This window comes from Aotus nancymaae, unplaced genomic scaffold (genome assembly GCF_030222135.1).
Source record: "Aotus nancymaae isolate 86718 unplaced genomic scaffold, 86718_ANA_hifiasm-v0.15.2.pri h1tg000036l, whole genome shotgun sequence".
Lineage (NCBI taxonomy): Eukaryota > Metazoa > Chordata > Mammalia > Primates > Aotidae > Aotus > Aotus nancymaae.
This window is the reverse complement of record NW_026988450.1, coordinates 23,871,619-23,898,478: the sequence shown is the minus strand read 5'-3', so window position 1 is coordinate 23,898,478 and position 26,860 is coordinate 23,871,619. Positions and strand designations below refer to the sequence as shown.

Genomic DNA, 26,860 nt, shown 5'->3' with positions numbered 1-26,860 from the left:
TTCTTAGGCTTTGAATAATCAATTGAGCAGGGAGAATAGGGTTCAAAAAATAAAGAAGCCTAACCAAAATAGGTATTCGAAGTAGACAGCTCACCTCAGCATATAGATGGACTGAAGAATTTTCTTATGTATGTCTCTTTGTGAGACCATAAAAATAATTTCAATGAGGTAGCCAACTAAAATCCATTATTTATATTGATCTATTTGTTTTCTGAGGTCAGTCTCGGGCATATACAACTTAAATTCATAAATGATTTGCTTCCCACAGAGGGGAGAACAGATCTGTGGCTGGAACTATTCTTTTTAAAGTTTTAGAAAATTGAATGGTTGGTTATGAACTGTAGGTTGAATATCCCTTATTTGAAATGGTTAGGGCCAGAAGTGTTTTGGATTTCAGTTTGTTTTATTTTGTTTGAATATTTGCATGTGCATAATGATCTGTCTTGGGGATGGGAGCCAAATCTAAACATGAAATTTATGTATGTTTCACATATACCTTAAACACATGATCTAAGGGTAATTTTACACAAAACTTCATTTATTTTTTGAGACAATCACACTCTGTCACTCAGGCTGGAGTACAGTGGTGCGATCATAGTCATTGCAGCCTCAACCTCCTGGGCTCAGGTGATCCTCCCACCTCAGTGTCTCAAGTAACTGGGACTACAGACAACATACCACCATTTCCAGTTAATTATTTTTATATTTTGAGAGGGCTATAGATGGGATTTCACCATGTTGCCCAGATTGGGCTCAAATTCCTGGACTCAATCAGTTTGCCCACCTCAGCCTCCCAAAGTGCTGGGATTGCAGGCGTGAGCCACTGCACCGGACCTGTACATCATTTTAAGCAATTTTTTGCATGAAACAACGTTTTAACTGTGACCTGTCACATGAGGTCAGGTCTGGAATTTTCCAGTTTAGGTGTCATGTTAACGCTTAAAAAGTGTCGGATATTGGATTAGGGATGCTCACCCTGTGTAAATTAAGGCTGCTGTTGAAGACCGGCTTCAGAGACTTAGGCTTATAGGAAATGAATTGGCATAATGTTTAGATAGCATGTCCAACAAAATGATGACTCTGTAATTTGGGGGAGGTGTAGAGGAATATCATTTTTTAAAAACCATGGACTACAATCTCATTCTGTTCAGCTGGAACATTTCTATAGAAATACAAAGATTGTAAGAGGGCAGGAGCATAAAATTGTCTCAGACTAGTAGTATCAAACTCCTTTTCTTCTGCTATATAGTTGCTGTCCATAGATTTACCTGTGTTGTGAACTTTATTTGTACTACCTTTAAGAGTTACAAAACCATTTACTAAATTCCTGACTCCAGACTTTTACTCAGTTTGTTTGTGCCTTCTGTTTGCTGCTGGTTAACAAGTCTGTTGTCTCTCTACTTTGAAATATTTCTTGAATTGGTTCATTAAAGGAAAATTTTAATGCCCTAAATTGTTAAGAGACAAAACTGTAAATCTCTTCTCTTCTCTTTCTTGGGGGTAGCATCTACTTCGTATCTACTGACCTATATTACTGTGTTCCTTTTTTTTTTTCTAGTCTTCTGTCCCTGGGGATATCCAAGGAGATGGGTTTCCATGATAGTTGGAAACTATTTGATAGTTTTTATTCTCAGGAGAAAACTAAATGACCTCTTTCTAATACAGTTCTCTCTCATTTACATTTCCCAGAAGCCCAGTGAAGTTAGCCATGGTAGGTGTTGCCTCTTTGAATCTGATAGTTCATATGTTATATTTGAAAGTGTAATTTTAGTAGAGGCTTCTGTATTTCCAGGAAAAATATAAATGATTAATATTAGATTTTTCTTTAAGCCATTATCTTGTCACAGATAACTGTAGCCAAGAGGTTAAATATACCTTTTTTTTTTTTTTTTGGAGACGGAGTTTCACTCTTGTTGCCCAGGCCGGTGTGCAGTGGCATGATCTGGGCTCACTGCAACCTCCACCTCCCAGGTTCAAGTGATTCTCCTGCCTCAGCCTCCCGAGTAGCTAGGATTACAGGCATGTGCCACCATGCCCAGCTAATTTTTTGTTATTTTTAGTAGAGATGCGGTTTCTCCATGTTGGTCAGGCTGGTCTTGAACTCCCGACCTCATGTTGGGGTTCAGGGGTTCAGGGGAGTCCTCAGCTTCCCTGAGAGGACGTGTCTCCAGGTTCTTGGTCTGTCACTCTCAAGAACGAGAGGAGACCACGGCGCAGTGTGCTCATAAAGTAAAATACCGGACTCTAAAAGTGGTTGCAGAAAGTGATTTATTTAGATAGAGAAAGATAAAAAGGAGAGAGAGGAAGAAACAGCTAGCTCTTACACTGAGAGAACGAAAAGCCACTTTCACACTGAGTGAGAAGGGTTCCCAGAGGGGGAAAACCAGAGAAGGAAAGTTCCTCTCACACTGAGTGAGAGAATCCAGAAAGATGGAATCCAGGAGAGGAAAGACAGCTTCCACACTGAGTAGAAGGAAATTGAGAGAAAGAGATGGGGTTTAGGAGAGGAAAAGCAGCTTCCACACTAGGTGGAAGGGGACCCCAGAGGGAGAAAATCCAGGAGCGGAAAGAGATTTCCCACTATGTGGGAGGGGATTCCAGAGAGCTGGAAATCTGGTGTGGGTGAAGGAGAAATTTTATCCTGGGAGAAATTCCCACCTCCCCAAGTTCCTTTGGCCAATGAAAGGAGTTCCTTTAAACTTCCGCTGGGGTGATTGACTCTTAGTTTGTTCCCTAGTCTCCTGGATGGAGAGAGATGGGTGTGGGTGTGGGGGGTGGGGCATGGCACTGGGAAGTTCTTGCCCTTAAAACTACGCCCCCTCGTGGACCTGGTAAGAGAATGCATTCGCTCACTCAGGTTATCTACCCACCTTGGCCTCCCAAAGTGCTGCGATTTACAGGTGTGAGCCACTGTGCCCAGCCTAAACATACCATTCTTTTACCACCTTTTGTCAGCCTGTATTTGTCTCAACCCAAAATGGGTTTACTGTGACAACATTTTTTGTTTTTTGTGTTTTTGGAGTTAGTCTGTCCTGGTATCCAATAATACTTTCATCTTGTTAGCAAACTATGTTATTTCTACTCTACTAACAGATAATTTTTTTTCTTCTTAGTTATGGCCCTCCTATTTAGAAAAAGGATGGCCATGGCTTTGGCTCATACTTGTATCTATACTTAGAGTTTGCTAATAAACTCTTGATTACATATAGCCATCGTGGATTTTTAACCCTGCAAGTCCCTGTGGATCCAGCTGTTAAAGATCATCTGTTTCTTCTAAACTAGGGTATTCAAAGTGGGTAGTATATCAGTCTAAGAGAGGGATTATGATATGGAAAATAGCTTCACAAAGATTTCCTAATCATTTTGGTAGCACATTCTACAGAAACCTACTATACTAAAATCCTCCTGCAATGAACAAGTTAATAAAGATGCATTTATGCTACCACCTATCAAAGATGGTATGTCTTTGGAGATAACAAATTTATTAGTAGTTAACTGGATAACATTATATTCAAATTGAATTTTATCTATCACTTTTTTTTTTTAACTTTTCTTATTGTATACATTGTTATCTTGTGTCACCCTAAAATTTATCCCCAGTAGTTTGACATATTAGGTAGAGTTTAGTGCCATCTTGGCATGTTAGGTAGAATTTAGCGCCATCTTTTAGCTTAGAGATTTAAGTATGAGTAGTTTTAGTGTTAGTTTCAGGATTCACACTGAAACTCTATAGAATGTTACTCTATTGCAGAAGTGGTGTTTTAAGGAACTTTTTCATATTCCTAAGTTTGTTTTATAGCCATCACAAGGTTTTTTTTTTTTTTTTTTTTTTTTAAAGACAGAGTCTTGCTCTGTCACCCAGGCTGGAGCACAGTGGCATGATCTCGGCTCATTGCAACCTCCACCTCCCAGGTTCAAGCAATTCCCTGCCTTAGCCTCCTGAGTAGCTGAGATTACAGGCATGCACCACCATGCCCGGCTAATTTTTGTATTTTTTTTTTTTTTTTTTGAGACGGAGTTTCGCTCTCGTTACCCAGGCTGGAGTGCAATGGCGCGATCTCGGCTCACCGCAACCTCCGCCTCCTGGGTTCAGGCAATTCTCCTGCCTCAGCTTCCTGAGTAGCTGGGATTACAGGCACGCGCCACCATGCCCAGCTAATTTTTTTGTATTAGTAGAGACGGGGTTTCACTTTCTTGGCCACGTTCATCTTGAATTCCTGACCTTGTGATCCACCTGTCTCGGCCTTCCAAAGTGCTGGGATTACAGGCATGAGCCACCGTGCCACGCCGGAACATCACTTTTTTTTTGAGACAGTGTTGCCTGGGGATCACAGCTCTCTGCAGCCTCAACCACTGAGACTCGAAGTGATCCTCCCGCCTCAGCCTCCCAAGTAGCTGAGACTACAGATGCATACCACCATACCAGGCTACTTTTTGTATTTTTTGTAGAGGCAAGATTTTGCCATATTGCCTGGACTGGATATTGAGCTCCTGGGCTCAAGCAGTCCATCTACCTCCGCCTCCAAAAATGCTGGAATTGTAGGTGTGAGCTATTGTGCATTGCCAAGAAAATTTTGAGTGAAACTTAGAGGATATAAACTATCTACTTGTTTTCTTAAAGATACTATTCTTATTTATTTAAAAGCATCAAATGAAATAGGGATGATTATTTTTAAACTCCAGTCTGTTTTCCCCTTGAAATTACTGTATCATGGAATACTCTAGAGTTTGCCGAGCTTAGAAGTCAGATTTTACTGGTTTTTAATTAGCAGTATATCAATTATAACATGAGATAGTCTATTAATCTGTTTTGTGTTTCTCTAAAATAGCTGAGACTAACTTACAAGAAGAGAAGTTTATTTGGCTCACAGTTTGGCAGACCGTATAGAAGCATAGTACCAGCATCTGCTTCTGGTGAGGCCTCAGGAAGCTTTTACTAATGGTGGAAGGTGAAGGGGGAGCAGGCAAGTCACATGGCAAGAGAAGGGAGCAAGAGACAGGAACGAGGTCCCAGACTCTTTAACAACCAAATCTCATGTGAACTCATGACTGCAAGGAGGGCACCAAACCATTCCTGAGGGATCTGCCCCCATGACCCAAACACCTCCCCAGTAGGCCCCTCTCCAACATGGGGTGTCACACATTTCAACATGAGATTTAAAGGGGGAGATATCCAAACCATATCAGACAATTTGTAAAGTATTTTGGCTAGGATTTTCAGAATTTTTTTCCTTGAGTACTTTCACAACTCTTGGCCACCAGTTTCGTTTCGTTTCTTTTTTTTTTTTTTTTTTTTTTGGTGGGGATGGCGTTTCACTCTTGTTGCCCAGGCTGAAGTGCAATGGCGTGATCTTGGCCCACTGCAACCTCTGCCTCCCAGGTTCAAGCAATTCTCCTGCCTCAGCCTCTGGAACTGTAGGTGTGAGCCACCACACCCGGCTAAGTTTTTGTATTTTTAGTAGAGATGAGTTAGCTGTGTTAGCCAGGATGGTCTTGATCTCCTGACCTCGTGATCCGCCCGCCTCCCAAAGTGCTGGGACTACAGGTGTGAGCTACCGTGCCCAGCCTAGTTTATGTTGCTTTCTTCTGAAGAATAACTCATCCTCAGAATAAATCCTTCAGATATGTTTTGTGAAATAAGTTTTGTAAAATAAATAATCCTAAAGTTGTCTGTGTTACATAAGTATGTGCTGAGGCTATCAGAAGTTATTGTTAAATAATTTTATGAGTTTTTTTAATGACCCTATTTGCATATGTATCTATACTTGCTGAAAGCTTATTTTCTTTCTCTGTTTCTTTTTTTTTTTTTTTTGGAACAGAGTCTCCCTCTGTCTCCCAGGCTGGAGTGCAGTGGTGTGATCTTGGGTCACTGCAACCTCTGCCTCCTGAGTTCAAGCTATTCCCTTGCAGTAGCTGGGACTACCAGTTCGTGCTACCATGCCTGGCTAATTTTTGTATTTTTAGCAGAGCGAGGGTTTTACCATGTTGGCCAGGCTGGTCTCAAAATCCTGACCTCAAGTAATCCGCCCACCTCCGCCTCCCAAAGTGCTGAGATTACGGAGGTGAGCCACCATGCCCAGCCTGAAAGTTTATTTTCTAAAGGGAAATTAATCTCAATAATTTATTGATTTGGAGATTGTATCTCATTGAAGAATGGTTACTTCATGTCTAAAGACACATCATGTATTTTTCTGTGTTCAATAGCATGACGCTGTTGGTTAGGAGTTTACTTCCTGTCTCATTACAGTGTTAGCTTGTTGCTCATAAAACAATTCTCTTAAGATTGATACATCCTGAATATGTGCTAACACATATCAGTTTATTTTTAAATAGAATGTATTAATAACGTATCTTTTTAAGGTTTGTGTGAACTACTATTTCCCTGAAAGAACTAATTTGTTTGTCACTGTATAATTAAGCATATTGCACTTTGTATTCACAGGTTTGGGGGAGGCAAATCAGACATTTAAACTATGTACTTCTTGCTAATTGAAATTATTTCCATATTAAACTTGTAGAATTTACTTAAACATACTTGACTTTTTAATTATCTTTTTTCTCCTTTTCTTAAAGATGATACTTGTTGATGCCACTGTTATCATCCTCCTAGCAGAAGATAGTCCTACTGAGAAAATGAGCACTTTGATCATTCAGTCTTTGAACTTTAACCTTTGACTGGAAGTGACCTATAGGCAATGAAGACTTCTTCCTTTTACTGCATTTTTACTCGTGTGCATTCTGGGCGCATGTTGATCGCTGGTTCAGTCCAGGCAACTGACATGCTTTTATTAGTCATACAGTATTAATGCAGGTGTCAGGAAACGTCAAATATAATTCCATTTTTTATTTTTATTTTTTTAAGCTTTTGGAAAAGCTCCAGGTCCTCATGTATTGTGCAATAACAATGACTTCCTTGGCGGTTTTGGTACGTTCATTGCCGGCAATGGACGTTGTAACAGGAAAAGTTTCATTAACTCCTGCCACTCAATGATTAATGCATGATAGGGCCTATGAAATGAACTTATCGGTTATAGTGGGAATATAAATAAAGTAAGGGATCCAACATTACTTTAAAAGTCACCCCAACTGTTTATATTTGGATTCTATGCACTGTGATCCTAAGATTAACAGCATGAATTAACATGCGTCTTTAAAGGACTGTAATGAAAGATCATTGCGTATTTATTTAATTGTTTATATCTGCTGTCAAGTTGTTTTGACATGGAAGATTTTCAAGTAACATTGGCAGAGAGGTACAGTATGTTATCCCTATGGTGAAAATAAATTCATTTGTTGTATATAGTTCTTCAATCTCTGAAATAAAGGTATGAGTAATATAGGGTATGAATGGTTTAATCAAGGCTTTTTTTTGGAAGTAAGAAAAATGGCAGTGATGATTAAATTGCTGCAGTCCATAATTTGGGCTTATTTGTACATTAAATATTTTTTTCCAAGTAGATTATACTCTGTTAACTTCCTGCTAGCCATCAGCATGAGCCCTACTGCCTAAACACTATTTCATTTATTTATGTTTGGAAAACCCGTAAACATTTTTGTTTGCAATCTTGTTTCTTTTGTTATAAATCAAGTTTGAATGTTACAATACTTTTATTGAAAAACTTTTGTTTTTTTCTTGTAAATTTTCTTTACTTGTAAGTATCATCTTGTCCTTTAATCCTGTACCCTAAAATAAGAAATACATTTTTGACAGAGGCTTAATGTTTTAACTAAAGAGTGTGGACATTTTTATTTTAAAATTTAGGCAAAAATCACTATCAAATGGTATGTTTGCTTATTTGTCTCACAGCCATATAGTTTTTCCTGGAGGGTTTTGTTTTGTTGTTGTTGAAAAGACTTTGCTTACAGCAAGATAAAATTTTCTATAGAAAAAAAAAATTGTTGAAAGGTCCAATTCTCAGTACCATGTGAGTTAATTAATGATACTACAACTGAGTTCTTTTTAAAAAAAAGTGATTAATGTATTTTATAAATTACCTTTTCACATATGCAAAATCTGTTTCTACTACAGTGTTATTTTTACTAATGCCTTATTGTTGCACTCTTTTTGAAATATCCTGCAGTGAATATATGAATCAATTTGGGCTTAAAACTAAAAGCCAGTTGGCTGAAAGGTTTGAAATATGTACCCCAGTACAACCATTCAATCAATAATTGGTAAATAATATTTTAAAATTGTTTTTAATCTGTATAGATGACATTTTGTAGCTTTGTACATGTTGTTAATTAAGGGCATATAATTTTACACTCTAAAAGTATAATTACTGAACTCAGGGGTGTGGGTAGACTTCAAAAATATGTCTGCTATAGAAATAACTTGAAAAAAAATTAAAGCCGTGGCCAGCCACCAAATTGTGGACACTGTTTATATACTGCTAGTTAACAATGACCACTTTTAAAAAATCATAAACAGTTTTGTTCTGTCTTGACTAGATATATATATAAATTCTCATAGTGATCTCTGTCAGTTTTATTGGTTGACCTGTTTAACCAAGATAGAAAGTCTTTGAATTCCTCATAGTTTTAAACTGCTTTTAATATGAAAATTGCAGTGGTAAATTATGTATTTTCATATTTTACATAACTGCTCTACACTACTGTTTGACTTGATCTTTTTCTGGGGGTGAGGGAGAAATCTGTCTCCATATTGCTGGTCCTCTTAGTAAAATGCTTTTATAAAGAAATGACTGGTGACATTTATTCACCAAAGGAATTAATGTACTGGGTCAAAGATTAACAATGCTATGCTATAGAGTAATAGGTCATATATAGCCTCAATTGAGTTTTTATAACAATATTTCAGCATACCTCTCTACATATAAATACCATAAAGTCAACTAAAATGAAACAGAGGAAAGTAGAGGAAAATGAGATAATTTCAGTCATCTTACGGTTTAAAGAGAAGAAAATAAGATGAAATATTCTAAAACATAGGAGCACAAACATTCAAAATTCATAGTCAGATTAACAACACTCTCTTGAATTTAGGAATCATTGAAAACTCCTTGCACTTAGATTTAATTTATATTAAGTTACATTATGAAAAGTCATAAGGCATTTATCTGAGTCATTGCTCTACAGAGGACAATAAATGAATGGCTTGTAATAATAAAAAGAATATTTCTCTGTAATGTATTGTTGAAAGACAACCAGAATATCAAGAAAATGTATATAGGAATATGCTACTTGCCTCCTCCTTGCATTCCCTTGGCGGGCACTATTTGCTACATAGGCCTACAGAATTAGACTTTCATATTTAGAAGATAATATACACTCTTCTTTTTTATTTATTTATTTATTTTTAGTCCATTCTTCTGGTTTGCCAAATTCTATTAAGACGGTGATAACTTAATTCACTTCCTTATTTATGCACGCTTAGATCATGAACATGGTGCCCTTTCCTTTTTTTTTTTTTATTTTTTTGGTCAAGTAGGGATTAATGTCATAGGTTTTAAACAGAAGGATTGTTTTCAGTTTTTAAGATAATTTTCTTAAAAATACATTTTATGGTTGTTCTCTTAAGGAATTAATACTCACTTTTGAAGGACTTACTTGTGATATGTAATTTATCATTTTACCCAGCAGGGAAATAAAGCATTTTTAATCCCCAGGAGAAAGTGCTGGAAATAGCTTTTATATAGTCAACAGTTCACCTGGAGAAAGATCTGAATCCTTGTTGTTTTGATTAGAAATATCAATATTTGGTATAAAGTAACTAGAATAGTTTATCACTTTTTCCCTTATGAAATTTTAAATGTATGCAAATATATATATCATTAGATTCCTGTGGTGGATAATCCTGTCTTCAGATTCTAAAACAGGTGTCTAGTAACTGCTTAATTGTTTCCAAATTGCATCAAAGATGAATTGGTAAATAATGGAAATGAGTAGTGATATGAAAATGGTTATGTAACTACATACTGTTTCTAGTAATCAAGTCTTATTTTTTAAAAACCTATTGTTTTTGAGAATTGAGATATTTAAAACTTGTTATAACTTCTTCCTAAAAATAGAAGAGAAGAGGAGGTACTGTGTGTTGAAAAATTTTTTTAAATAAAGAATTCAGTGTCACTAGTTCTAAGCCTTTATGGTTGCTGCTGCTTATATTTCTTGATCTCACTTTCATTAATTTTTTTGTACATATCTTAGCTGAATGCTTAAAATGTCCAATTATGTGTAACTGTGTATGTAAATTGCTTTTCAAAAAGAACTGAAGCTTAACCAGTATTATTCTTTTCTGAGGATTCATTATCAGAATTGGCGACTATACTGTTCTGTGTTATAGTAATGTCCTTACTGCCTGTGCATGATTGAGGTCTGTGAAGGTGGTGTCTTTTAATCTGCACCAACTGGCCACAGTCCTCTTCGTAGTCCTTTTTAAATTTTTTTAAAATCCCTTTATTTTTCTTCCTATTTTTCTGTCTCTTCCCACAGAGGTCCAATGTATTAGTCTTCAGCAGTTTCCCTTTCTCACTTCTAATTTTTTTTTTTTTGAGGTTAGGGAATCTAGAGAAAGAAGATACTAAAATTATGCCATAAATTTTTGAAAAATATGAAAAGGCTCTCCTTCCAGCAGGGTGTGGTGGCTCACGCCTGTAATCCCAGCACTTTTGGGAGGCCGAGGTGGGCAGCTCACCTGGCGTCAGGAGTTCGAGACCAGCCTGACGAACTTGGTGAAACCCTGTCTCTACTAAAAATACAAAATTAACTGGGCATGGTGGTGCATGCCTATAATCCCAGCTACTCGGGAGGCTGAGGCAGGAGAATCGCTTGAACCCAGGAGTTGGAGGTTACGGTGAGCCGAGATCCCGCCACTGCACTCCAGCCTGGGCAACAAGAGTGAAACTCTGTCTCAGAAAAAAAAAAAAAAAAAGGCTCTTCTTCGTACAAATAAAACACATGGAATTTCTGATACTGATTTCAGTTCATCAGTAAATGGATGGCTAAATTTTTTGAATAATTACTTGGTAAATGAGCTGTTAGCTGTAATTAGTTCTTCATTACTAATATTAAGGAAATTTTTATTATTTTTGGATGAAGACTCCCAAAGCCTAATTATTGCCCTTACAAATTATTTTTCCCTTTAAATTTCTAAGTCATTTTGAGATGTGGAATTATTACTATTTTTTATTTTTTTGAGATGGAGTCTTGCTCTGTTGCCCAGGCTGGAGTGCAGTGGCATAATCTTGGCTCATTTTAACCTCCACCTCCTGGGTCTAAGCGATTCTCCTGCCTCAGCCTCCCGAGTAGCTGGGATTACAGGCATGCACCACCACACCTAATACTTGGTTTTGTTTTGTTTTGTTTTGTTTTTGAGACAGAGAGACTCAGGCTGGAGTGCAGTGCCATGATCTCAGCTTACTGCAACCTTTGCCTGCTGGGTTCAAGCAATTATCCTGCCTCAGCTTCTCAAGTAGTTGGGACTACAGGTGCGCACCACCGTGCTGGTTAATTTTTTGTATTTTTAGGAGAGACGGGGTTTCACTGTGTTGGCCAGGCTGGTCTCGAACTCCTGACCTCGTGATCCGCCCACCTCGGTCTCCCACAGTGCTGGGATTACAGGTGTGAGCCACTGCGCCCTGCCCAGTTTTTGTGTTTTTAGTAGAGACGAGGTTTCACAGTGTCAGCCAGGCTGGTGTCAAACTCCTGACCTCAAGTGGCATGAGCCACCGTGCCCAGCCTGGAATTATTTTTTAAAAATAATTTTTGGGAGACTTGCTTTCTCAACATGAATTGTGTATGGGTTGTTTTTGTTTATGAGACAGGGTCTTGCCCAGGCTGGAGTGCAGTGGCACAGTCATTGCACCCTTGATCTTCTTGGCTGAAGCTCTCCTTCTGCCTCAGCCTCTCCAGAGTAGCTGAGTCTACAGGTGTATGCCAGCATGCCTGGAGACATACATGTATATATTTTTAAGACACGAGATCTCACCATGTTGCCCAGGCTGATCTTGAATTCCTGGGCTCAAGCATTCCTCCTGCCTCAGCCTCCCAAAGTGCTTGGATTACAGGTACAAGCCACCATGTCTGGTCTGTTTGCTAATTTAAAGATAGGTTTATGTGCATTATTATTATTAGAGGCACACAAAATCTAGAAGTACTTGAAACAGCTCTCTGTCCTGAAAGTTGAAGTTAGGGTTCTATGATCCTGGTGAGATGTTAATTGTAATTTTAGTTTTCACATGTTAATATTGTGACTTGTATTTTGTGATGAGTCTTCAGAATGATTAAATGACTTTTTTTAATGAAAAAAATGTTTGTTAAAATACCAGGGTATTTTGAATAGTGGAAGGAATGCTGAATAGGAGCTGATCTATCTTATCATACCTCAGGAACTCCGGTTTTATATGGTGAGTGGGTGGGAAAAGGAGAGATCCAGTTCTTGTTCTATTTCTTGGCACATAATACTCTCTGGGTTTTGAGAAAAGATTGGTCCTACAACAATTTTAAGCTATTTTCTTATGGGTTCTACAACAATTCTAAGTTTTCTCAAAGGCAAAAGCATGATTTCAAAATGACATTACTTGTCAGATTTTCTGGTATGTGGAAAGATTGAATTATCCTCCCTCTTTTGAAGCCTGAAACATACAATTTAAAGCCTGAAATCTACCATAAAGAACTTGGTAAATTTTGTCAGATACCATGAAAATGCATCTCTTCATAGTTAACCACAGATGGCTTATGTAAGGGCAAATTGATGGTCAGGCTCAAGGTAAGATAATTATTTGAATGGATTATTGAGTTGATGAGTAGCCAAAAACTAAATTAATGTTCAGGTCAAAATGAATTTGTTCATTTTAGTTGGTACCATTTTCCTTTCATCATTCAGAACTACAGATTATGCATTTTATTAATAGGAATGGAAGCTCATGCTTGAGGATTTGAATAAGGTGGATTTATGTATTTTATAAATTCAAGTTGCAAAATATGTAAAGTCACTACTTTTTAAATAGAATATAAATGTTAAAACAGATAAATCTATGTTATATATTTTTAAATACATGTATCAGACTTGAATGCCGATTACTTTGTGTGCTTTATGGAATTTCATAACTTTTAATAATAAAGCAGTTGTCACTGAATTTTTTCTATAGACTTGAATACTAAATTGGATACATACCAGACCTCTTTTTAGTTTATGATGTAAAACTTTATTTGTACAGTAGTTTCTCTTTGCAAAAGACTGCATTTTAAAGGATTATGGAAACAGGAGCATATCCATTTCCAAAATGAGTGCAACAGAATGAAGATAGTCACTTAAACCACCTATTTAACACATCATCTTTTTGTAATATATACATAGATTTAGTGTTTCTTTTTGTTTTAATAAGTCACAATTAAAGACTGAGTGTTTTCAGAGGAGATGGAAATGGAGACCTGGGCACTTGCTTAGAGTTATCGTGAGTCTGATGTTGCTGAACTTCAAATTTTACAATTAATTACGGACATACTGTAAAGAACTTCTGGATGCTTTCTGGAGTATACAAACAGATCAACTAATTGACTTAAATGAGTGACTCTTGAAGCTGCAAGAAGAGAAAGGAAATAATCGCAAGAAGGGGCTATCTCAGTATCTGTTATTCCCAACAGAATTAAATATGCTCTGCTGGTAATTATAAGTTTTCTTTTCTACAGGGGATCTGCTTGCCTCAGGAGCACCTTAGTCATTGAGGCAGCCATTCTGCCATAAAAACAATCATGTCTCAAGCTGTTCCTGCCGTCCTACACAACTATATTAGTAGATGGTTAGATAAATACATGATCCATCTTCCTTTGTACTTTGATGGTGCCCTTTTCCTTTATTATAATCCTTAAAGTAATTTCTACCTCCCATGGTAGGATTTGACTTCTTCACTAGTTTAAGCTATTCTAGGTAAGTGATTCTGTTGATGTCCTCCCTGTATTTCTTACTCATTTTCACACTAACATAATAGATAACAAGATTAAACATAAGCTGAATAGAAGGATCAAGTGACACAGCTAAGAGTTGTGTGTACTTGGATAGTAAAGCTCAAAGCCACAGTGGTTCTCTCTCCTGTTTCAGGCCCCTTTCAACCATTTTTTTAGTTGCCTGTGTGATTTATTTTTAATGGTTGCCTGGATAACGTGAAATATATAAGTGGGAATCCCTATACCCTTTACAGTTAAGTGGATTATGGAAATATTTTAATAAAGTTTATCAACTGAGGAAGTATCTTTTCATGTCTGTACCTGGCCTTCAAGGACTTCGTGTGGGTGAATATGTTTCATCAGGCAAGTACTTGATACAGATGGCTGTACCCTGCAGATAGCCAATTCAACATTAAAATTTTATGTTTCCATATCCCAGTGAAAATGTTTCTTTTATCCTGCTATAATTTTATGACATACCTATCCAACCTAGTTAACCAAGCAGTGACACTCGTGAGAAGTCCTCTTCCTCTTGCATTTTTCAAGTCCTGCTGAGTGTAACTTGAAAACATCTCTGAGGTTTCTACCCTCTCTCCAGTCTCCTAACTCTTAGGGTCTTTCACTACCCGGCCTGGGTGTCCCTGGGCTGCTCTTCAGCCTCACAAACCTTGTTTGATAAGCAGTAGCAATGCAAGCCTCCACTATCCTTTGCTAATGTTCTTCCCTGTTCCTACAATGTTCATGATCTGCGTTTCTACATGAAATGTCGAGTTCAAAGGTAGCTGAAAGGTTGTCATCCTTGTCCTTTCTTCTGTCCCCACCCCCTGCCAGTCATCTATCCTGAACTTTGTAACAGTAGGGACAGTGTTGAAATTGTGTTTGTGGCCCCAGCACATAGCACACAGTACCTAGCATACAGTACCTGTAGCATATAGGCATTTAATAAGTGTGTATTGAATTAACTTGATTATACTTGTATTTTTATCCTAGCTTTCTCAAAGAAACTTAGGTGCTAGCAATTTTGAAACATAAGTCTGAAACCACCATCTGAGTAAAATGTTATAGCAGAATACCCTGCTCTTTCTATCCCAGAGAGTTTGAGAAAGTTACTTTTAAATAAATCATTAATCATTCTTCATTCGTTTTGGCTTCTGTTTTATAGGTGTTTCTCATATCTTTATTTCCAAGGCAAATTGTCACAAATTGTTTTAAACTAAATGCATCTCAACCGTAAAATCATAAAGGTAAACCTGACATTCGTAGAGGTTAAAAACCAACATTAAACAGATAATTATTGTGTACCTTTCCTATGCCAAGAAGGATGGGAGATGAGGTATGTATCTTCAAAGGGCCTATGTAATAAGGAAGGTAATAAATAGAAAAGCATATCATATAAAATGTGACAAGCCTTAAGAGGTGCAGATAGTTTCTGAATATCACAGAAACGTCTGCTAAAAGTACTGCCATACATAAAGATAGAAATAGACACAGGGGACTCCAAAAGGGAGTGGGCGATGGGTGCCAGGGTTTGAAAAACCACCTATTGGGTACTGTGTTCACTGTTTGAGTGAGTGGTTCAATACAGCCCAAACCTCCAGCATTTATGCAATACATCCGTGTAACCAACCTCCACGTGCACCCTGTGGATTTATTTTCTTTTAATATTGTCATGAACTGGGCATGGTGGCTCACACCTGTAATCCCAGCACTTTGGGAGGCCGAGGCAGGCGGATCACTTGAGGCCAGAAGGTTGAGACTAGTCTGGCCAACATGGAGAAACCCCATCTCTACTAAATATACAAAAAATTGGGCAGGCGTGGTGGCACGCGCCTGTAATCCCAGCTATTCAGGAGGCTGAGTCACTAGGATCACATGAACCCAGGAGGCAGAGGTTGCAGTGAGCTGAGACCACACACTGCACTCCAGCCTGGGTGACAGAGCAAGACTCCATGTCATAAAAATACTCTGATGGTGTGAAAATTGTAAACTTTGTAAATGGGTTTAAGAGTTCCCAAGTACAAAAAGCTAGGACAGGAGACAAGCTTGCATGAAAATCAGCACAAAGAACTGCGTGGCTGATTCAGGATGAGCAGGGTATTTGGGATGATGTAGGTCCTTGTGAGTCAGGGTAAGATTTAAGTAATTTGGTCCTTCAGTTTCCACTAGTGGAGAGATGAGCCCAGCAATAGAGTTGCTTTTGTCCTCGGAGCATTTATCAATTGGGAAGAAATAGTAATGAAACTGACCCACTGTGTGGGCAGTAGTATCACAAGGATAGTTGCCCAGGATATGCCTAAAACAAGAAGGCCAAGCTACTACCCCAGCATCCCACACTGTCACCAGGCTGGAGTGCAGTGGTGCGATAGCTCACTGCAACCTCTGCCTCCCAGGTTCAAGCAATTTTCCTGCTTCAGCCTCCTGAGTAGCTGGGACTACAGGTGCGTACCACCATGCCCAGCTAATTTTTTTTTTTTTTAGTAGAGATGGGGTTTCACCGTATTAGCCAGAACAGTCTTGATCTCTTCACCTCGTGATCCGCCCACCTTAGCCTCCAAAGTGCTGGGATTACAGGTGTGAGCCACCCCACCCAGCCAAGAAATAATTTAAAGCTAGACCCAGTAGGTCTACTTTATAGTAAAGATCAGCTAAGTAAACCAGCCATGATTCAGACTTGCATCCACTTGAGGGTGGTTCAGGGAATGTCAAGCCTTGGACTTGGATTAAGGTGTGGTTCCTAACTGTCAGTGTCCTCAGGAGGTGACATGCAGAAGCAAATGAAAATCCTCTCTGGAGGAAGATACTTTCTTCCTAGGACATAAAGTTAATCACATTCTAGGAAATAAGATACCATGATTAACAACCAGCAGAAACAATGTAAACAGACCTAGAAAGCATTAGAGGAGTTTGACATGATCTGATATGGTTTGCTGATCTGCCTAGCATAACTTGGGATCTTCTCAATGAGAACCTATCTTGTTTGTCTTTATACTCAAATAATATTGAATGCCTACTGAGTCTCAATGAACTGTGATCAGGCAGGGAAGGCAGACAGGTAATTGAAATACAGTTTGACATGTGGTGTCCTGGGGTAATCACGAAGTGCTGGGTGACCGTCAAGGCAGGAACAATCAACACAGGGAATCCAAGAGAGAATTCAGGGGACATGATGAAATGCAGGATGAGTTTTTGTCCGGTAAAGGTGGGAATGTGAAGATGACAGCATCTGAGATAAAGCCCACACTGCAAAGGCCCAGGTATGAGAAAGAACAGTGTGGTGGAAGTGTTGAATTTGAGTTGTAAAAAACCACGTTATGGCCAGGTGTGGTGGCTCATGCCTGTAGTCCCAGCGCTTTGGGAGGCCAAGGTGGGCGGATCACCTGAGATCAGGAGTTTGAGACCAGTCTAGCCAACATGGTGAAACCCTGTGTCTACTAAAAATACAAAGAAATTAGCCAGATGTGGTGGCGGGTACCTGTAATCCCAGCTACTTGGGAGGCTGAGGTAGGGGAATTGCTTGAACCAGAGAGGTGGAGGTTGCAGTGAGCCATGATTGTGCCACTGCACTCCAGCCTGGGCGACAGAGCGAGGCTCCATCTCAAAAAAAAGACAGACATAATGGAACAGAATAGAGAGTCCAGAAATACCTGCCAACTGATTTTCAAAAAAGATGTCAAGACACTTCTCTGTGAAGCAATAGTCCATCCAACAAAAGGCATTAGAACATTTGGAAAGCTATATGCAAAAAAAAAAAAAAAAAATCTTACCTAACACTGTGTACAAAATTAGCCCAAACTGAATCGTAGACCTAAATTGTGACCAAAAACAATAAAACTTTAAAAAAAAAAAAAAAAGAAAATCTGAGGTCTTGGATTTGTCAAAGATTTCTTAACTATGACACAAATTCTAAAAGAATGGGTTGGACTCATCAAAATTTAAAACAGGTTCTTCAAAAGACAAACTATAAAAACGACAGAATATCTTTGCAAATTATATTGATATATCTGATAAAGGATATATTTATACTTTAAAAAAAAAAACTTAAAATTCAGTAACAAAACCCAATGAAGTAATGGGTAATTTTTTTTTTTTTTTACTTGAACTGATACTTAACCAAAGAAAATACAGGAATGGCAAACAAACATCTGGAATGCTGCTCAACACTCTAAGTCGTTAGGGAAATACAAATAAAAACGATGAGATACCACTACACACTCACTGCATTGACCATACCAAGTTTTGGCAAGAATGTGGAGCAATGGAATCTCTCCTACGCTGCGGGTGGGAATTTAGAATTGTACAACCACTTTGGAAAATAATTTGGCAGTTTCTTTAAAAGTTATGCACATACCTACTATACAAATCAGTCATTTCACACCTAGCTATTTGCCCAAGAGAAAAGAAAGCATATGTCCACAAAAGGCTTTGTACACTAATGTTTATATCAAACATTTATGTTTTAGGTAATGTGCCCAAACTAGAAACATCCCGAATGTCCATCAGTAGGTGAACAGATAAGGAAAATCTCCATACAATGGAATATTGCTCAGCAATAAAACAGGAAGAAACTATTGATACATGTAATGAAGTTGATGTATCTTCATAAATCTTAGTTATACTGAATGAATATAGCCAGGCAAAAAAGCACATATCCCATATGGCTTTATTTACATAAAATTCTAGAAAATTCATCCTTAGTTACAGTGACAGAATCTAATTTTTTTACTTTTAGTAGAGACAGCATTTCACCATGTTGGCAAGGCTGGTCTCGAACTCCTGACCTCAAGGGATCTGACTGCCTCAGCCTCCCAAAGTGCTAGGATTAGAGGCATGAGCCATTGTGCCCAGCCAGGAATTTAATACTTTCTAGTCCAAAAGCCTAATTAATGAATAAATTATTTCTGAATGTCTTTGAAGTGATCACCCTGATCACTTTCATTTATGGGATTAACCTAACTCAGAAATCATTGCACTTTCGAATAAATCTGATTATTAGAAAGTTATTTCTTCCAGGCCAGATGTTGTAGCGCACACCTGTAATCCCAACACTTTGGAAGGTCAAGGCAGGTGGATTGCTTGAGTCCAGGAGTTCAAGACCAGTCTGGGCAACATGGCAAAACCTCGTCTCTACAAAATTACAAAAAAAAAAATTAGCTGAATGTGGTGGTGTGCACCTGTAGTCCCAGCTACTTGGGAAGCTAAGGTGTGAAGATTGCTTCAGCCTGGGAGATGGAGGTTGCATTGTTCCACTGTACTCCAACCTGGAGATAGAATGAGACCATGTCTTACACACACACACACACACACACACACACACACACAGAGACACCTGAGCACATTTTGAAGACATGTTTCTGTGATATTCAGAAACTATATATTTCAGATTGCCTTCATACTATCTATTACAGATTGAATTGTGTCCTCCAATAAGATGTGTTACAGGCCTAACTCCCAGTACCTCAAATTGTGACCCTATTTGGAAATAGAGTCATTGCAGATGTCACTCGTTGAGGTGAGGTCATACCAAAGTAGAATGTGCCCTTAATCCAATATAACTGGTGTCCTAAGAATTGGAGAAGAGACGCAGACACACAGACACACAAAGGGAGAAGACCATGTAGTCATGGAGTGATATGTTGACAAGTCAGCGAATGCCAGGGATTGCTGGGGACATCAGAGGCTGGAAGGGGCAGGGCAAGGTTCTTCCCTGAAGCTGTGGGAGAGAACATGATTCTGCTGACACCTTGATCATGGACTTCCAGCCTCCAGAGCTGTGAGACAATAAATTTCTGGTTTCTTTTAAGCCATCCAGTTTGAACTACTTTGTTATGGCAGCCCTAACAAACTAACACACACTATGTCTTTTTTCTAGTTTTGCCTTCTGGAGACACGGAATAAGTCCTGGTCTCTTTTCCAGATATGTTCAGGTTTTTTGAGTACATATTTCAAGAACGTATTTCATGACGTAGGAAAACATCTCCCTCACTGATTTTTAATATGATACATTTTCAAATCCTTGCATCATTCTTTTGTAGGATCAAGATTTTCAAAGATGCTTTAAAGTGTAGTAACCAGAACTGATCTTACCACTTCAAATAGTAGGCTGTGAATAGCTACCGCACTCCTGCCTGGCAACATAGTGAGATCTTGTCTAAATAAAAAGAAGATTTCATCTCAAGATACAAGAGAATAGAACTTTCTCTGTGGTTTAGGCCAAGGATTTTCAAGCTGTTTCTCAGAGCGCTAGGAGTTTCTTGCAGTTACCTCAGGGACACACGTGACTATATTTCATATTGATGTTCTATAGAAGTTTGCATTAGAAGAAAGTTTGCTGTTTAAAACAAACTTGAAAAACATTGGTATTTTTTTGAGATGGAGTTTCACCCTTGTCGCCCAGGCTGGAGTGCAGTGGTGCCATCTTGGCTCACTGCAACCTTCTCCTCCCGGGTTCAAGCAATTCTCCTGCCTCAGCCTTCCGAGTAGCTGGGATGACAGGCACATGCCACCACACCCAGCTGCTGATTTTTGTATTTTTAGTAGAAATGAGGTTTTGCCATGTTGGCCAGGCTGGTCTCCAAATCCTGACCTTGGGTGATCCACCCACCTTGTCTTCCCAAAGTGCTAGGATTACAGGCATGAGCCACCATGCCTGGCCTTCCTGGTTAATTTTTTTTTTTTTTTTTTGAGATGGAGTCTCACTCTGTCGCCCAGGCTGGAGTGCAATGGCACCATCTCAGCTCACTGCAACCTCCGCCTCCCGATTTCAAGCAATTCTCCTGCCTCAGCCTCCCATGTAGCTGGGACTACAGGCACATACCACCATGTCCAGCTAATTTTTGTATTTTTAGTAAGACACGGTTTCACTGTGTAGACCAGGATAGTCTTGATCTCTTAACCTGGTGATCTGCCCACCTTGGCCTCCCAAAGTGCTGGGATTACAGGCATGAGCCACCACGCCCAGCCTAATTTTTAATTTATTTGTAGAGGCAAGGGTCTCACTGTGTTGCCCAGGCTCGAATTCACTTTTTTTGGCAGCCACTTCACTCATGATGTTGATTGGTAAAAGCCACGTCTTTTGTGTTGGTTATATCTGTGTACGTAGTTTTGTTTTGTTTATTTGTTTTGGTCCAAAGTAAAGTATGTTACTTCTTCCTTTGTCATCTTACACCAGGCGTGGAGGCCCATGTCTGTAGTTCCAGCTATTCAGGAGGTTAAAGCTACGAGATGGCTTGAGGCCAGGCATTTGAGGCCACGGTGTGCTATGATGGAGCCTGTGAATAGCTACTGCACTCCTGCCTGGCAATATAGTGAGATCTTGTCTAGATAAAAAGAAGATTTCATCTCATTTGGCTTTACCCTCCTATTGAGACTTTTTGTTTGTTGGTTTAGTTTTTTTTCTGATCCTGTATCCAAGTGTTTTGTTTTCTTATTCTGTTATGCAAAATATTTGTTATCCCTCTTCATTAATAGCACATCTAAGCATTTGTTCTACATCTTTTCAGTGTTTCTTTTTTTTTTTTTTTTTGAGGTGGAGTCTTGCTCTGTTACCAAGGCTGGAGTGCAATGGCTCACTGCAACTTCCGCCTCCTGGGTTCAAGCAATTCTCCAGTCCCAGCCTCCTGAGTACTAGATGCCAGTGGCATGTTCACTTTATTTTATTTATTTATATATTTGAGATGGAGTCTCCCTCTGTCTCCCAGTCTGGAGTGCAGTGGTGCGATTTAAGCTCACTGCAACTTCCGCCTCCCGGGTTCAAGCAATTCTCCTGCCTCAGCCTCCCAAGTAGCTGGGACTACAGGCACCTGCCACCACACCTGACTAATTTTTGTATTTTTAGTAGAGACAGGGTTTTACTTTGTTGGCCAGGCTGGTCTCGAACTCCTGACCTTAGGTGATCCTCCCGCCTTGGCCTCCCAAAGTGCTGGGATTACAGGTGTGAGCCACCATGCCCAGCTGAAACAACAGTTTTCAAAACATTGGCTAGCAGGCAAAAAAGGGCATCAGTCTCTGAAAGAAGGAAAACAGATGGAGTGAGCCCTACACCTGCCCCTGCTCCCTGCCTGGATGGTGCTCCCAGCTGCTGGAGTGAAGGGAAGCAGGTGGAGCCCAGCCATCCTCCTGACCTGGGGAAACAAAGCCGGAAGTCCAGAGAGGCCCAGGGTAACTGGAGTCCTCAGTTCGGAGTACTAAAGAGGACAGTGCTTTGTAGAGAGAGGGCTCCAAGGATCTCAGAGGGCAGCCAGTGTGGCTTCAGCGTGTGCGGGAGGCCATGAAGCTGTGGAAGGAACCATTCGAAATGAGCGATAGGCAGAAGTCACACAAGCTGGGTAGAATTTGTGTTCCCTCCAGCCAGAGTGCAAAATCATGCAATTCAGGTGGCATAGGGTGGAATATTCAGAAAATATTGCCTAGTATTGAGGAAAAATTAATCCTTAATGAATTCTCTAAAAAACCTTAAAAAGCAAGTCTCAAGAGGATTACACTCTTTCCAAGTAACCAGACTACAATGCAGAATATTTCTAGTAAGTATTATATATATATTTTTATGTATTATATATTTTACATAAAAATAAATAATTAGGCCAGGAGCGGTTGCTCACACCGGTAATCCAAGCACTTTGGGAGGCCAAGGTGGGTGAATCACAAGGTCAGGAGTTCCAGACCAGCCTGGCCAACATGGTGAAACCTCATCTCTACTAAAAATACAAAAAATTAGCTGGGTGTAGTGGTGGACACCTGTAATCCCAGCTACTCAGGAGGCTGAGGCAGGAGAATCGCTTGAACCTGGGAGGCAGAGGTTGCAGTGAGCCGAGATGGTGCCACTGTGCTCCAGCCTGGGGGACAGAGTTGAGACTCTGTTTCAAAAAAAAAAAAAAATATATATATATATATAATTATGATTATATAAAAATTCATATATATATGAATAGCATATATACTCAGTATATATATAATTAAAATACGTATATACACTCAGCACCCAACATTCCAGCTGATGTCACGTTAACTACATTGGGATCCTTTTGTCCTAAAAGAGTGTTGTGGGTTGAACTGTGTGTCTTTCAAATTCAAAGTCAGATGCCTTCTCCATTAGTCCATGTGGTCCCCGGCTATGCCCCGTAATTTCATGTGTTGAAGTCTAACACCTAGAACCTCAGAATGTGATCTTATTTGGAGACAAGGTCTTTACAGAGTTGATCAAGTCATTATGAAGTCATTAGAACAGGCCCTAATGCAATGGCACTGCTTTTCTTCCTTTTTTGTCAGGGGGGACAGGGTCTCGCTCTGCTGCCCAGGCTGGAGTGTAGCGGCACAATCTCGGCTCACTGCAGCCTTCAACTCCCGGGCTCAAGCAATCCTCCTACCTCAGCCTCCTGAGTAGCTAGGACTACAGGTGCGCACCGCCATGCCTGGTTAATTTTTTGTAGAGATGGGGTTTTGCCATGTCTCCGAGGCTGCTCTTGGACTCCTGGGCTCAAGTGATCCACCTACCTCAGGCTCTGAAAGTGCTGGGACTACAGGCATGGGCCACTGCGCCCAGCCTGGTGTTCTTATAAACAAGGAAAATTGGGACACAGAGACACACACAAAGGGACGAAGATGTGAGATACAGGAAGAATGTGAAGATGGTCATCTATAAACCAAAGAAGGGCCTGGGACAGACCCTACCCTCTCTGTCCTCACAGGAAACCAACCCTGCCCACACCTTGATCTTGGACTTCTAGCTTTCAGAACTGTGAGAAAATAAATATCTACTGTTTAATCCATCCAGTTTGTGGTACTTTATTACAACCTTAGCAAACTAGCACAAAGGGCAAGCAATTCAGCCTTACTGGAATAACACTCTCTGGGTGTTGGTTTACCTTTTCTGCCTGCAAAGTCTATCAGCCAGCCTCACTGTCTGGGATCTTATGGAGTGCCTGATTCACAGGCATGGATCCCACACAACAGAGCATCTGACCGGGAGACCACAGAGCATCTGACCGGGAGACCGACTTCACAACAAAGCTCCAGGGGTCACCTGGCCCTATCACATATGCACCATCCAGAAGTAATCAGCCTGAAAGAACATCAGCACTGCTTACTGGAGAAACAGCCGACTTATCGGTTCATCTTCCGAGATGCTGTATCGGCACTTGACTCACAGGCCTGTTTATTGGGCATTGTCTCTAACAGGAAGAATATATGGGTCCTGGAACAATGGTCCCCATCCAAGGGATTCCATTCTTGCCAGGAAACGCTGCAGGAGTCCCATTGAACTTTAAATTATTGCTACTGTCTTAGTACTTGGATTCCTGTGTCCAGAAGCAGGCTGTAAAGAAGGTCATCTTGGTAGGCGCAGTTGACCCTGAATTCTGTCCGACCTGCCCGGACCCTCGTTGCTTGAACCCCAGAGAGCGACCGAATTATATCAGGCAAATAGACAGTTTAGGAGTTCAGGCTTTATTGGAGAGCCTCCGGGCGGACTGGACTTGTGCCGGGGGAAGAGTCAGCAGTCTCGCACCGACTTTTTTTGTTTGGCGGTTTTTATAGGGGTAGAAGGATTGGGGGAGTGGGAGAGCTGATTTGGCAGGTGGCAATGAGTCAGGTTGGCTGTTGGGGCGGGGGATGTCTGCCGGGCGGGGAGCTTGTCGGGCCGGAAGTTACTGGAGAGCTGGTGGGGCGGATGGTGATTGGTTCAGTCGGTTGCCCGGCCGGAAGGCTGCTGGAATCGGGCCGAGCCAAGGCGGTAGACAGAGTGAGATAAGGAACCCTCCTTGCGAGGGAGGAGGGGCTTTCGTCATCCGGAAGTTAGGCACTTTCCATGTGGCTGGGGGGGCGGTGCCCAAAGGTCCTCCACCAGACAAATTCCAGCTCAACAATCCAGAATTGACCACTCAAGGCAATTTCTTATGGTTTAGACTAGAATACATTCTAATTTTGCTTGAGCATATTTTTTTCCTAAGAAGTAATGTTAAAGATCTTTAGTGATAATTCCTAGCTATGAACGTAGTTTCTAGAACAAGAAAATTTTCTTTCTTGGTAAAGAATTTCTTGGAAAACAGTGCCTTCTGTAGTACATAAGAAGAATTGAATGTCAATACATAAAACTGAACAGGAGCAAAAATAACAGTACTTCCGGAAATTTGACTTAAGTCATGGAAATTTACTTGACTTTGGGCTTGCAGTAAACAATATGCAATAAGCAATTTAAGCAGTGAACTGATAGAAACTCTATTGCCTAGGAAAGCTTACAGATGTAAAGACTTTAGTAGAGCTAGCCTCCCCACTCCAAGAACACACGGGGGCACACCGAGTTCCTAAGCAACCCACTCCCAAATGAGGTTCACTCATGGGAGAAAGAATAGCTTTCCCAAACAGTCTTCATTTTTAGCTACTGTTAGAGTTTTAGGCGTTTTCCCCAGTCATGTAATGCCCGTGAGGAGGGCTGCCCCCATAAAGGGACAAGCAGAAAAAGCAGGGGGTTGGAGAGCAGGATTCTAGTAGACCCTGATAAGGACTCCTGCCTTTCGAGTAAGCCAGCTTGCACGTTAGGACGCTGCAAGTCACATGAAGGAGGCCAGCGAAGAGAGGCTGCTTCACACACCGTGGTTTACTACACAAGGAGAAGAAACCCACCCAAGAAAATTCAAGGAGGTCGGCTTTCAGAGACCACCGTCCCACCAGCCCCCCAAATCCCCTTTCCTACAGCTCTTCCTCTTAAGTCTTTATGCCAACACTTCCCTACTTTTTTCACTACAACCCAGGCAAGCACCCAACACACACTATCAGCCACCCAACTTCCCCCAGACACAGACTCTGCCAACTGCAGGCAGCTTGTGCTACCCTTCGCCGTTTTATAGACGGTGAAGACTAAGTTCCCGCCCCACCCCCAGCCCCAAAGCACTCTGGGTGAGCAGCTACTCCTGTGGTTTCTCATTGGCTCTCTCATTCTCAATCAACAGCTCGTTCCCAGCCCCTCCAAGCATTTCCTGATCCACGTGACCAATAGCGGCAGGAAGAAGTGGAGGTTTATTGTCCGGCGGTACACAGCACGGGCAAGAAAGGTAGCTTCCCACCCCCAGCGGCTGCCGTGTTCGGAAAATGAGCGTGAGCTTCTTCGCTGAAAGAATGTATCATTATCCTTTGGGTTCGCCCTGCTTGTTGTTAAGAATCACCCGAAGGCCGGGCGCGGTGGCTGAAGCCTGTAATCCCAGCACTTTGGGAGGCCGAGGCGGGTGGATCACGAGGTCAAGAGATCGAGACCATCCTGGTCAACATGGTGAAACCCCATCTCTACTAAAAATACAAAAAATTAGCTGGGCATAGTGGCGTGCGCCTGTAATCCCAGCTACTCAGGAGGCTGAGGCAGGAGAATTGCTTGAACCCAGGAGGCGGAGGTTGCGGTGAGCCGAGATCGCGCCATTGCACTCCAGCCTGGGTAACGAGCAAACTCCGTCTCAAAAAAAAAAAAAAAAAAAAAAAAAGAATCACCCGAAATGCCTAAAAATTGTTGAGTTTCAGGACTCTACCCTGGAAATGGTGATTTAGAAGGTCTTTGGTGAGGGCCTACGAGTCTGTGGTTTTAATAAGCACCTCCAGGATTTGCTCTTTGGGGAAGTTGGCATAATACTAAAGAGTTGGTATTCAAACGTTTCTTTCCAAGAAATCGCTTCTGTTACGTTTTTCCTAATATTCTGTTAGTTGCTCCTTTAGCTTTGAGCTTCTCCAGCAGCTCCCACAAATAAGCAGTTTTTCCTGGAGAGGGAAATGCAACAGTTTAAGAGGCAGCTGACTAGTATTGATTTTCGCAGTACACCCTCACCGCCTGCCACCTCCTCAACCAGTGAGCCACAGATGTGTGTGGGGTGTCCTTTATCAGCCTGTTCAGCTGGATCGGTTTGTGGCCCTAAAGTGAACCTCCAGATGAGTAGGGCGATAGTGTAGGCAGAAGCCTGTTAGAGGAGGGAACTGGGGT

General features: G+C 40.6%; 1 protein-coding gene across 4 annotated transcripts in view; it reads left to right on the top strand.

Moving 5' to 3' along the window:
- The window catches only part of UBE2W (ubiquitin conjugating enzyme E2 W), a 96,637-nt gene extending 76,927 nt beyond the window's left edge, over positions 1-19,710 (top strand). For 2 of the 4 annotated variants that reach the window (XM_064384283.1, XM_021665916.2), the window contains 2 exons: positions 4,830-4,914; positions 6,574-7,344. In XM_064384283.1, the coding sequence (XP_064240353.1) occupies positions 4,830-4,888 (59 nt within the window). In that variant the 3' untranslated portion in view covers positions 4,889-4,914; positions 6,574-7,344. Of the gene's footprint in view, positions 1-4,829; positions 4,915-6,573; positions 7,345-10,226; positions 10,234-19,285 lie in introns of those variants that run through there. The other 2 variants (XM_012450901.2, XM_012450903.2) reach the window with 2 other exon arrangements.
- Positions 19,711-26,860: the final 7,150 nt, after the last annotated feature.